This window comes from Triturus cristatus, chromosome 5_2, assembly GCF_964204655.1.
Source record: "Triturus cristatus chromosome 5_2, aTriCri1.1, whole genome shotgun sequence".
In the NCBI taxonomy this organism is placed as follows: Eukaryota; Metazoa; Chordata; class Amphibia; order Caudata; family Salamandridae; genus Triturus; species Triturus cristatus.
Window position 1 is genome coordinate 270,504,282 of NC_140588.1, and position 13,025 is coordinate 270,517,306.

General features: G+C 49.4%; 1 protein-coding gene across 3 annotated transcripts in view; it reads left to right on the top strand.

Moving 5' to 3' along the window:
• Positions 1-13,025, top strand: part of JARID2 (jumonji and AT-rich interaction domain containing 2) — a 671,808-nt gene that overhangs the window by 486,115 nt on the left and 172,668 nt on the right. For all 3 annotated transcript variants that reach the window (XM_085607031.1, XM_085607030.1, XM_085607032.1), the window contains exon 7: positions 11,103-12,117. In XM_085607031.1, coding sequence (XP_085463157.1) covers positions 11,103-12,117 — 1,015 coding nt within the window. The remainder of the gene's footprint in view (positions 1-11,102; positions 12,118-13,025) is intronic.

A 13,025-nucleotide genomic window follows, 5' to 3' on the forward strand; every position in this document is an offset into this window, starting at 1 on the left:
CATCCGATATGCCCCTGTGACGATACTTCTAGATTGACTACAATGCATTGCACTTTATTTTGTAAATATTATGCTGTACCGAGGAATATATTTTTATTGCCCATACTTAGAAGATGGAAGTTAAAACAATGTAGAATAGCTTTCATAAGATTACAGATGCCAAAAAATTAATTTAATATCGTGGCTATCTCTTCCTTTTTAAAAGTTGTTATAAGGTTTCAGAACACCATGTGAAGAAATCGTGAATATCTGGTGTTTCTGTACCCTCTTGTGTATATATATATGGAGTATATTATGCATTCTTGTTTTTATATTAACTGTATTTTTATCATCGTGTTGAGTGTATTTGAACTTGGAGAACTGTATTTGTGTCTAATGTGCTTTTATTACTGTGCTTTTATGATTTTATGATATAGAATCGAATAAAGCTATTTTGATTGATTGATTGAGCAGGACATAATTCTGGACCCAAGCACTAGATGGCAGAATAGATGCACAGCGTGTGAATCTAAAAAAACTTCAGGCTGCAAAAATTCTCCCATTGTTAAGTAACTTCTTTGTCTAGGGCTCGGTACCCCAGGGTGATCCAACATTTGTTTGTTTTTTAGTACATCAACATTACAGCCGTGCGCCTACAACCCCTCGGGCCGGCTGTAGTCCATCACATTTCTAGCCATCGTCTATAAGATACACAGCCATTTGTCCGACAGCCCGGAGGCCCGGCGGCGAGAAGCTACAACACATCTCACTGATCAGTTCAATCCTGTGCCTACTGAGCTCGGGGTCATACAGGTGCGCTTAGCTTATTTTCGCATGTCTGCCATGTGCGGGATCGGCAGAGTCCGTCGGAGGGAAATCCGTTCAATAATCTACTGGTAACTAGGAGGCACCTTCGTCATAGTAATGCATGATGCTCAGCAATGCTCTCCCCATAGTCCGAGTGAACATGCCATACTGCAACACACCCTTCCGTAGCTCCCGCCACAGCGATCCCAATAGTGAGCCGCAATGAAGGGCCACCCTCCCAGCCATCCGTCCACAATCGCCACCCCCCACCCATTTTCCGTTACATTCCAGGCCTACATGCCAGCATTCCTCCTGCCACAGCCGCGTATGGACACTTCCACTCCTCTACTCCTAGAGCGTTTCCATTCTGGTCAGCTCAACCAGCCATCTCCGCAGCAGTGTCTTTCACCTCGCAGCTGTAATGTCGTCCGCTAGAAACACAGCCCACCCGTCAACATTCGTCCTCCAGCCAAGCCAAACATCCCATCGGATCCCAATCACACTATCCCGCCCCTTGCGCAGTGGTCCCAAGGCTCGCCCCGCCCGGCTCCCGAGTTCCGTCCTGCCCTGGAGTGCCCTCAGCCGCTAAATATGCTCTGAACGGGTCCCAAATGTCCTTGGCCCTACTACGCACCGGCTGTGTTTCTGCGTATAGTAGGCTCTGTTCCTGACAGTGTAGTAAGTCGGCGATCCACTCCTTGAATTTCGGCGCACGGCCCCTCCCCACAAGCCACTCTCCTTTTCGCCATCAACAGTGCCACATCCCCGAACTTCCGATGTGCCTTAGGTAGACTCATAGTATAGCCCAACAGCATCATTAGCGGATCACAGTTGACCGTACCCCCTATCATAACTGTCAGCGCCTTGTGGACCTGCGTCCAATATTCCGCCACTGCCGGACACAGCCATGACCAGTGTAAAAAATCTGCCCCCTCCATGCGACAACGCTCACACCTGTCATCATCCGCTAAGTGAAACCGCAGCTTCCTCGCAGGCGTGTAGTACATTCGCTGTAGGAACTTATAATGAATAATTCGTAGTCTGCAGCTAGCTGATATCTGTGAGGTTAACCCGCAACAGTACGCCCATTGCGCTTCCGTTATGTCCCTCCCTAGATCTTCACTCCACTGTCTGAGCGCTCTGCATTCCCCGCCACCACTATGTTCCCGAATACTTCGGTAAAAGTGCGAGACTAGATGTTTGCCATCCTCTGACGTAAGTACCACTTGTAGAGGCAAAACCACCGCAGGCTCCTCTGGAAAGTGCGGTAGGACAGCCCTCAGTCCCTGCCTCAGCCGAAGATAATAAAAGACATCTAACGGTGTGTGCTGATCCCCGTGGAACCACTGCTCTTTCGTCTTAAACCGACCATCCAGGAAGAGATCTCCCCAGTATCGAACCCCGAGACCAGCGCACATCTCCTGGAACCCCTTTTCCTGCAACAAGGATAGATCCGGGTGGTAAGCCAGTGGCAATTTTGGCGTGTATAAGAACGGAAGTGCAACTTTGCGGAGGATCCGCTGCCACGCATCCATCGTGCACGTCACCGTTGCGGCTGGAGTGTCGAGCACCCTGGGTGAGCCTTGAATAATACCCTTCAGTTGCAGCGGCCGGACAATCCAGTCCTCCACAGCCAGCTGTGGCATAAATGGTGTAGGCGCAAACCAGTGGTACGCGAAGTGGGCCTGAGCGCTAAGGTAGTAGGCCAAAAAATCAGGGACGTCAAATCCCCCTCTCCCATAGGGCTGGGTAATAATTGACCATGCCAATCGAGGCTGCTTTCCAGCCCAGAACAAACGTATCAATTCCGTGCGAAGTGTACGGAAGAAAAAAGCACCCGGATAATTAAGGACATTTTGGAACAAATATAAAAACCGAGGCAACACCACCATTTTAATAAGTGAGGCCCTCCCAGCCATGGTGAAAGGCAGAGAAATCCATCGCGTCACATCCTCTGTTAGTTTAGCGATGGCCGTACCGTAATTTAAACGCACGGTCTCCTCCCTCTGCTTTGATATCTGTATCCCCAAGTACCGCAAATCGGAGTCACACCAGTCGAGTGGATAGTCCAGTGAAAAGCGGCGCACCGCAGGGGTCAGGGGAAAGAACTGCGACTCCTGCCAATTAATTTGTACACCGGATATCCGGCCAAAGACCAAGAACTCCCGGAGCAATGGATTGAGATGCGCCAGCGGATCCACCACATACAACGTCAAGTCATCGGCATACAATGACACGTCTATCTGACGTTGGACGCATTTAAAAGCGCTCTGCTTATGCAGTTGTCGAATACGGCAAGCCAATGGCTCCATCGCAATAGCGAATAACAACGGGGACAATGGGCACCCCTGCCTGGTGCCTCTGGTCAATGAAATCGGGCCCGACATCTCCCCATTGATTAAGACTCTCGCTTTCGGGTCCGTATACAGCAATCGCACCCAGGCAACAAATATTTTTGGAAACCCCATCCTATACAATATAGCAAATAGATGGTTCCACTCCACAGAGTCAAAGGCCTTGGTAGCATCGAGAAATATTGCAGCCACAGGTAACTCCGGCGCGATTGTATGCATCAGGGAGAAAAGGGTACGCAAGTTATGGGCTGTGGATCGCCCCGGGATAAACCCGGATTGGTCTGGGAGGGCTATTTTGGGCATCAGTAGCGATAATCTATTGGCGAGCACCTTCGCTAAAATGTTAGCGTCGCAGTTTAACAGTGAGAGCGGCCTATACGCATCAGTCAGTAGGGACCTTGCCAGGTTTCAGCAATGAGGTGATCAACACCTCTCTCATGGACCCAGGCAATACTCCCACTTCCAGAGACTCCTCGTAGACCTCCTTGAGGACAGGGGCCATAATATCAATATAGCTTTTATAAAATTCTGCTGGCAGCCCGTCCAGGCCCGACGCCTTACCGTTGCTAAGAGACATAATTGCTTCCCGGATTTCATCCAATTCAAACGGTGCACCTAGAAATTGTCTGTGGTCATCACTCAACCAGCACAGTGCAACATCATCTAGAAACCCCCCAAAATCCACCTCGCCCGCGCTGCGTGCCGTGTAAAGATCTTTATAATGTGTAGTGAATTGCTCCAAAATACCCTTGGTATCACGACGTGGAACCCCTTCTGACGTGCATACCTCCAATATGTGTGTATTGTAACGCGGCAGCCGAGTAACTTCCGCTAGTGCGCGCCCTGGTCGCTCCCCCTCGCAGAATCTGCGAGCCTGACAATATTTGCCACAGAATCGAGCCTCCCTATCCGCCTCCTTTTCATACTGTGTAAGACGTTCTCTGAATTCCCCGTGGAGGGGACCCATCGGCTCCTGGTTCATCCTAGTCTCCAACCCTTTAAGTTCCGTTTCTAAATTTCGCAAGCGTTCTTCGTATATCTTTCAAGACCCCAAAGCTCTTCGCAATATAGTAGCCTCTGACCGTCACTTTAAATGCCTCCCAGATGGTTTCCACACTATCTACCGAATCTTTATTGCGAGGAAAAAACTCTGCAATCTCTTCCCCCAGCTCTGCTTGAAACAGAGGGTCCAGGAGGGCCATGGGCTGCATACGCCATCGCATAGCCGCTCCCCCATACCCCGGGAGTGCTATCTGGACAAGGACCGGGCAATGATCCGAGTACGTCCGAGGCAGGTGCATAACCTTCCCCAAGTCTACGGCTATGCCCCGGGACACAAAACAATAATCCAGTCTAGCCCATGAGTTAGCAAATGTTGTAAAGTGCGTGCCCTCCCGCAGCCCAGCATGTACGAACCGCCAGCTATCTATTAAGTTCCCTTCCTCCAATATACCTGCCAATGCATCTCGCGCTTTCTTGTTGTAGTGATAACTGCCATCGGATCTGTCCAATCCCGGGGCCAGCGCCACATTAAAATCGCCTCCCCATAAAATGTGCATGGAGCCAATGTTGAGCATCTGTCCCCATAACTGTGTAAAAAAGGTCTGCGAGTCCACATTAGGGCCATAACAGTTCATGATCGTGATAGTGTCGGTACCCAGCCTGCCCCATAACATCACAAATCTACCTTCCGTATCCACACGCTCACCAAGCTTCACAAAAGGTACAGTCTTTTTGATCCAGATCGCCACCCCCCTAGCATACCCTGAGTAGGACGAAAAGCTGCGAAACGCCGCCCATTTGCCAGCCAGAGTATAGTTCAATCGGGGGGCAAGGTGTGTCTCCTGTAACAATGCGATCTGTACCTGGTGCTGTTCTAAATAAGCCAACACTTTTCTGCATTTTCTAGCATCATTTAAGCCCCGGACATTCCACGATAGAACCGTGATCCGTTCTCTCCTAGTCATCACAGTCATCTTTCAGCTGATACCCACTCTCCCGGCAGCATCCCAGCTTCCAGCACCGCTCCTTCGCCTGCATTCGCATAGTCAACCATGCACACCACAGCAGCAACAACAGCAGCCCCAAATGAGCAAGCAGCACAGCCATCTTCGACAGTTCCATCCCAAGTACTCTCCGTGAACGAAACTCCCCCTCTACCCCCCATCCCCCTCCCCCAACCTCAAACTCCGAACATTTCCCTCCACAACGCCCCCCCCACACCCTCCCCCCACCCACTGAAGCAAACCCCAACCTGCCAGCCATGTCCCCTCCCCATCCCTCCCACAATTGCCCCCCGAACAAGGGCGAAAACAGTTCCCATAACTCCCCATGAAGTCTCGGGTATTTCCCTCCGGGGAGTTCGTCTAGGTGGCACCACTAATTCCCCCTCATCTACTCCAGACTCCCACCAATACGGCAGTCTGACTCGATGACCCAGAGGGGGTGTCCGGCGGTATAAGCTTTGGCAACCTTAGAGTACTACAACAGCCACACCGCAATGCACAACTTATGGAGGAGACACATCTATATCCTCTACAAACATCTCGTGCAAAACTGCAGCCCTCTCAGCGGTACCACCCATGTCTCCCCTCCCCGCAGACCCGAGGAGAGACACAGTGTAACCAGTCCAATGCAATGTCAGCATCCAGTGGTATAACAATCGCAGCTCCCACACAGAGTACTTACTCGCCCCCAGAGGACAGTGTATATTGTTCGTCTGCTCTACTTACAGTTCGCCATCCAGCCTCTCCCCGGGCAGCGGCACCTGCTCATCGTCTACCTCCGCACCCGGTTTGTGGGTACGTTTGTAGTGTTTGAGGAAGTCCTCCACCTGCTGTGGAGTCGTGAAGAACCGCTGTCGGCCCTGGTATGTGACCCGCAGTCGCGCTGGATAAAGGAGCGCGTAGTCCAGTTGTAATGGCCGCAGCTTGGCCTTCACCGCAATGAATTTCCTGCGCTCTTCCTGGACTATTGGTGTGAAATCCGGAAACAGCGTAAATGAGTTACCCTCATAAAATAGAGACCGTGTACCCCTCGCTGCTCTCAGGGCCGCATCACGATCCCGGTAGTTCAGTAACCGGGCAATGATGGGCCGGGGAGTCGCTCCCGGTTTTGGTCTAGGGCCCAGGGAGCGGTGTGCCCTCTCCACTATAAAGTGGGGAGAAAACGCCTCCGAGCCAATTGCAGCGAGCAGCATCTTTTCCACATACTCCTCCATTTTGCCCACATTGGTCGTCTCCGGAATTCCAATGATGCGAACATTGTTGCGCCTGTTTCTCGCCTCCAAATCCTCGTTCTTGGGCGCTATGACGCGCAGCAGATTATCCATTCTGGTGAGCTGCGAGGTGTGCTGCGAAGCCGTGTCCTCCGCATCCCATATCCGTTGTTCCGCACCCTTCAGTCGCTCCTCGTGCGCATCTAATTTATGCACCACTGCATCCATTCTCGACGATATCCTATCCACTTTATCAGCGAACGTCGCAAACCCCTGGCGCATCTCGCACAGCACCTCCTGCAGGCTCGCCGACGCAGCCGAGGAGTCCCCCCCAGCAGCTCCATTCGCTCCATCAAGGACTTGCGGCGCCTCCAAAGGTTTAGTCCCCTTCTTGCCGGATTCGAACGACAGCTTGGTCTGTCTCGTGTCAGTCTTGCCCATCGCGATCCGCTGGCAGGACAGGACTTCGCACCGAGAACCGGACCGCTCTGCAGTCACCTCTGCCACAGAATCAGGCCCGCAGCAATCAGCAGGCAAGTGCAAGGAGGAAACGAGGGCACCTCACCAGTGCCGGATCCAACCTCCCGGTGTGTCCCCGCGTCAGGCCTCAGCTTCCCCAAGTCGTCAGCAGCTCCGGTGCCCAGGCCAGCCCAGTCGATGGCCCCCACCAGCGTACCCGCACGTGGCGCAGTCACCTCACCAGAGGCATGGCATACAATCCTCCACTATTGCGCTCCGTAGCGCCAACACCCAGCTCCAGCTGGTAAAGGAGATCGGGCAGCGGGACGCGCCGTGCAGACGGCCCCCACGGACCCACAGCACACACTTCGCAGCAAGCGGCGCGCAGCGACCGGCAGTACAGCCCGGGGTAGCGGCAACACGTATTCGGCCAGCACTGCCCCTCAATTCACTCAGGCAGTGACACGGGCGTCAGCAGTTTCCTCCACCGCCTACTCGTGCTCAGTCCCGGACCCGCAGCCCTCTGGACGTCAGCGCCCGCGGATCCAAGGCGCTCCGGGGCTGCGTGCGATTCCACTCCAGGGCCCCTGTGCTTCGCTACAGGTCAGTCAGTGCGGCGAGGTGGAGTGGGGCTCCTTCACAACCCACCCAGTCCTTCTGCCAATGTCCGCCAACCCCACGCAGCACGCAGTCAGCCGGTGTGCCCTCAGCTGCCACCCCCAGCCAGACATCCGCTTCCACTCTTCCGATGGGGGGGGGGGGAAAGTTCCTCTGCCCGTCTCTCCAGGAATACCTCTGACCCGGGGGGGGGGGGGGGGGCCTCACGCCGTTCTCCTCGCCAGCGCCGGTCCTCGGGGTCCGCTTCGCGCCCTTCGCCTGTCAGTGGCCTACGGCAGTTATTGAAGCCCCGGTCTCGCCTAGAAGGCGTCCCCAGCAGGTCGCCACGCGTCCTCCAGCCGCTCAGGTCGCCAGGGCTTCCGGAGCTTGTATCTTCTTCGGTGTAGCGTCTACAAAGCCGCAACTCGGACAGCCAGCACCGGACCTCTCAGGCATTCGCTGTGTGCAATCGCAGCCCTCCAATTCGCCATTTAAGGATGTTATGCAGGATAAATGTCGCCGGACTGCGGGAGCCTTACACTAAGGCGACCATTCGCTAGTGCGCCACCTAGCGTCCCCCCTTCTGTACAAGTGAAGTTGCCTAGGGGTACAAGCATGTTGGTGGCAATGGACCGGATTGTGGCAGAGAGACATAGCAGATACTGGAGAGCCACTGCATTACCTCCACCCAATTAAATAGATCTGAAACATGGACTACTCAGCCAAAGCGGAGGAGTTGATTTATGAATTTCGAAGATACCCTGAAAAGCATGCAAACATATGGGAGTAAAAGCAGATATACCTTCCAAATGTCTTTCTTACCTGTTAATCAGATTTGTGATGAGCAACACTAAGGGCCTCATTACAATGTTGGTCAGAAAGCATTGCGACCGACTCGGTGTCGGAATGGTTTCCGACCTAATCGGATTCGAGGAGTCCGACCAATTACAATGGTTCCCTGAACACCGTTCAGTGGGAGCCTGTGTTCTGACCGACAACACAGGCTCCCATTGAAAAAAGGGGTGCTTGCGGAAAACAGTGTACCCTGTGGTGGGCACCTCATGGTGCCTGCCACACTGTGCATGGTTGCAAAGATGGGTCCCATGGGTACCCTCATGGGGCTGAATGTGGGCCGGCTACGGGCCCCCAAAGTCAGTTTCCGACAGCCGATCCGTGTCAGACAAACCGAGTCAGAAAGGCTGTCCGAATCTGACATCGTAATACGTCAGTCGGAAACGTGATCCTTAGACCTGTACCATTCAGCCCCAACAGACTCTGTTCCTCCGAATGCCATTCGGAACAGAGTCAGAAGGTCTGAACGGTTACCTAACATTGTAATCAGTCGGTCGAAAATGTTTCCGAGTCGGTCGAAAACTTAGGTTCCGATACGGATTCGGACGAACCGAATGCTGTTCTGAGCCTTTCCGACAGATATCCTGATGCCCTAGGTGTTTCAGTGTTTGCTGGGTGTAACACTGCAAGAGATAAATGGAACTCTAAAGGTTCACAGCCTATGCTTGCGTTTAAGATTGCATTAAACGATTTGGGGAAAAAATCAGGGTGTGAAGTGATTCCCAGGCTCCTAACCTTCCACATAAAAAGGCTTCTGGCACAGATTTCTGACATGTTGAACAGAGGTTCGGTTTTTGTCGCACATTTCTGAAATTTTGGACACCATTTGATACCTGAAATAATTTAACAGGTTTATCAAAAGTTTCCAGAGTTTTAAGAGTTTCACTTGCCTGGTAAATTTTTTTGGTTGGGAATTTCTTGTCTGTTGTCATTTTGTGCCATTTGCTGATCCAAGAATGCATTGTTACTTAATGGTCAACGAATCAGGAAAAGCCTTTGTGCTAGCTGTTTGGAGGCTGCTTCGCTTTTAGGTTGTTAACATTACTTTAAAATAAAAAGTTATTTGTATAGCACATATTGTGCATTTAGAACGCTCTTGCAGCACTGATAGTGCATCGTTTTCTAGTTTAAGCAACATCAACTACTGCACCAATTAGTGCAAGAGTAACCCGTGTTAACACTATAAAGTGGATGGCCAATAGTTGCATCGAAATCATACATCTGTATATACAATAATGGCACTAGGAAAATGCAGCGAACACCAAAAACTTCGACCATCTACCCCGACTTGTCTAGAAACCATATATATATAGATATAGATATAGATAGATATATATATATATGGAGGACTGCACCGCCTCGGAAGCAAGAGGGGCTGTGAGGCGGGAACTGTATCCACGCCTGGTATCCAGCACAGTGTTTGCGGAGTAAATTCAACTGGCGCCTCATCCAAAAGACCTACTTAAGGCTTTAATATTGCTGAAAGGATGTGTGAAAGAACAAAACCCACTCAGGGAAAGAAAACTTGCAAGCTCCGTTTCAAACTGGACTACAAATCCCAGCAAGCACGTAAATATTTGCACTCAGCAAAAGCCCACTCAGGGCGATTTAATTGACATCATGCTTGTAATTATGCAAATCGGAGCACTGTTTGTTCACTCGCTGCCAAGCTGCCTATGAATAAGAGGCTTGAGGCCTCGAAACGCGTCAGGCTCGTAATTGTTTAAAAGATGGATTGAAGACGCTGCCTTTCCTTAAAATAAACCAGATGGTGTGCATACACTGTGAGTGCGTCCTTAATGCTTAGGGCAATTTGATGGAACATATATATATATATATGTATGTATATATATATATATATATATATATATATATATATATATATATATATATATATATATATATATATTAGAATTCTAAATGGAGAAGGTCGGCAGTATTATATTTTTGGTTGAACAGACTCGTAGGTGAATGCAGTATTCGTTTTGGGTTGAACAAGCATGTAGCTAAACGCTTTTCGAAGTATCTGCCACTAGCGCGTTGCAGAATCAGGCCGAAAATACTGTAGCTTCATGTTTTAGGAAGCTGTGTGTTTTTCAAGCTAATTAAAACTGAATATCGAACTGACCTTTGAAGGCAGGCATTGGGTACCAGCCGACTTTTGCTCTCGACCACTCTGTATCACGTTTAAGACGGTGATTGAACTGCCAAAACGTCCTTCGCTTTGTGTCATAAAGATCTTTCCCTCTGCTGTTGTAAATATTCCGACAGACCTCTTCTATTCCCTTAGAAAAAATGCAAGACCAATCATTGTCTCTTTTTGGTTTGTGTGTGTGTCCAAAGCAGAAAATATTTGTAATGACTGTTTTTTTTTCCTCTACGATTTCATTATGGAAATAGCATAATTCGGTGTTTCCTTGGAACCCATTTATTTGAATCAAATCAAGTTTAGACTCTCAGCTTGCTGATTTGTAGTTTTTTTACGTACGTTTTTTATGGCATTTACGGAAAAACGACCAATTTATCACATAAAAATAGCATAGGGAGAGTCCAATAAAAGTCCGTAACAACCTCCCTCCCCGATCGGCCTCACGGCTCTATTAGGACACATCTCATATCACATACTGCACAAAGAACCTGCCACATTGTTAAAGGCTTTCCAGAAACAGTCAACACTCTCCAATCATCATGCTGATTTGTAGCTGTAGGTGTTTTCTTGCATGTGCAAAAGGCTGAAATGTTATGTAGCTTCATCAACTAAACAGACAGTTTGGATTATTTGTGAAAATGATGGTTTTCTTTTTACAAACTAATTGCATTTGTCGTTTTATTCTCAGGTGTCTAAATTGAATGGAATCACTCGGATGTCCTCTACAAGCTCCAATGCAGCCAGTGCCAAAAAGACGAGAGATGTGAGACCTTCACCACCCAAAACTGTGAAGTACACTGCAACGGTGACTAGGGGAACTGTCACATACACCAAAGCCAAGAGAGAACTGGTCAAGGAAACCAAACCCAACCACATGAAACCCAGTTCCACTGTTAAACACATAATCTCAGGGAAAATAGAAAGTAGCAATGCAAAAACCCGCAAACAGGTGCTATCTCTTGCAGCGTCCAGGGTGATCTGTGCCGCTGTAAACTGTGTTAGGGTTAATGGTAAGTTCAATAAAAAGACCAACCCTGTGGAGGAGGGTAGGCAGTTAAGGGAGGGACTACGCAACTCTAAGCGACGACTGGAAGAGGCTACTTCCCCAGAAAAACAATCACCCCCCAAAAAAATCAAATCAGCTGTCGTCCTACCCGAGGTGAAAAGCAAGCCACTGGCAGCTGAAAAACTGGTAGTGAATGGCCACGTAAAAAAGGAAGGGTCAGAAAAGGTTTTGGAGAGGATTAGGCCGAAGAGGACAGTCGTAACGGAAAAGACCACACCTGTTAAACAAGCACATGGCAAGCCGGAAACCGAGGCCTGTGAAAATCACTCTACCTCACAGACAGATTCCTCGCACAAGACCCACGACTCCACAGTAAAGCAGGAAAAGAGCGGCAAATGTGGGTGGCCCGTCATGTGTGAAATACCCGTCCTGCGGCCTACCTCCAAGGAGTTTCACGACCCAGTAACTTTTATCGAGTCCATCCGATCTCAGTATGAAAAGTATGGTATGTGCAGGGTGATTCCCCCTTCCGACTGGAGGCCCGAGTGTAAACTGAACGATGAAATGCGCTTTGTGACACAGATTCAGCACATCCACAAGCTAGGCAGACGCTGGGGACCGAACGTGCAGCTGCTGGCGTGCATCAAGAAACACCTCAAATCTCAGGGCATTACCATGGAGGAGCTTCCAATGATAGGTGAGGTGATCGCGCGAGTGGTGGTGTTTGCATTCCATGACGACACTTCCGCGTCAATGGATGCTACGGTATTGCTCGTGGCTGGTGCCGTACAGGTGAATTTAGTACAAGTTGTCTCGAAGCAGATTTTTTTGTTTTTTTGCAAAATGAGTTCTGTTGCTGTGTGGTCCTTTTCTTGGAGGCTCTCTTATATGCCATAAACATATTGTTTAAGTATGATTTTCACCATTTTTCTCAATGATTTTATTTATACTAAGGTTATAGCCACAGTTCCTTCGATGGCGGTTTTCAATCATGCCAGACAGTATTAACCTGACTTGGTAAGGGTATGCAGATATAAAACATCCAATATTTTTCTCAGCAGGCACCAGTGCTGGGGTAAGTTGCTCAGTACATTGATTAATTGCAGTGCCTTTTAATGTCCCAAGGGGAATCTATTCATTCTTGTGTTAGTGCTGGGCCTGACTGTAACTTGCAGTTGAAAAGGTGCTACTTTATGTTCTCCGTTACTCTTACTTTGCTCTTTTGGTGTATTGTGCCGCAGGCTTTCCACGCAGTACAACCTTGTTGACTTCTCTTTTTAAGCCATACAGTTGATCAGTATGTATTTTGGAATAGTTGAATGTCATAAATTCGATCTCCTAAAACAAAGTGTTTGCATTCAGAGTAGTCCAGGCTTTCACTATGGGATGGTGATGGTAACATGAAATTTCACCTCTAACCTTCTTTCTGTGCAAGCGGACAGTTTCTCAAGTTGACTGTCCAAGATTTGTTAGGTCTCTTGATCCCAGAGCTATTAGACTCTCTTCTGATTTTCTGAATCCGGTATTTAGCAGTCATGTTCCTTAAAAATATTTTGGGATCACGATTGTGATAGGCAAGCAAGGCTTGACACTGCCGCTGAAATG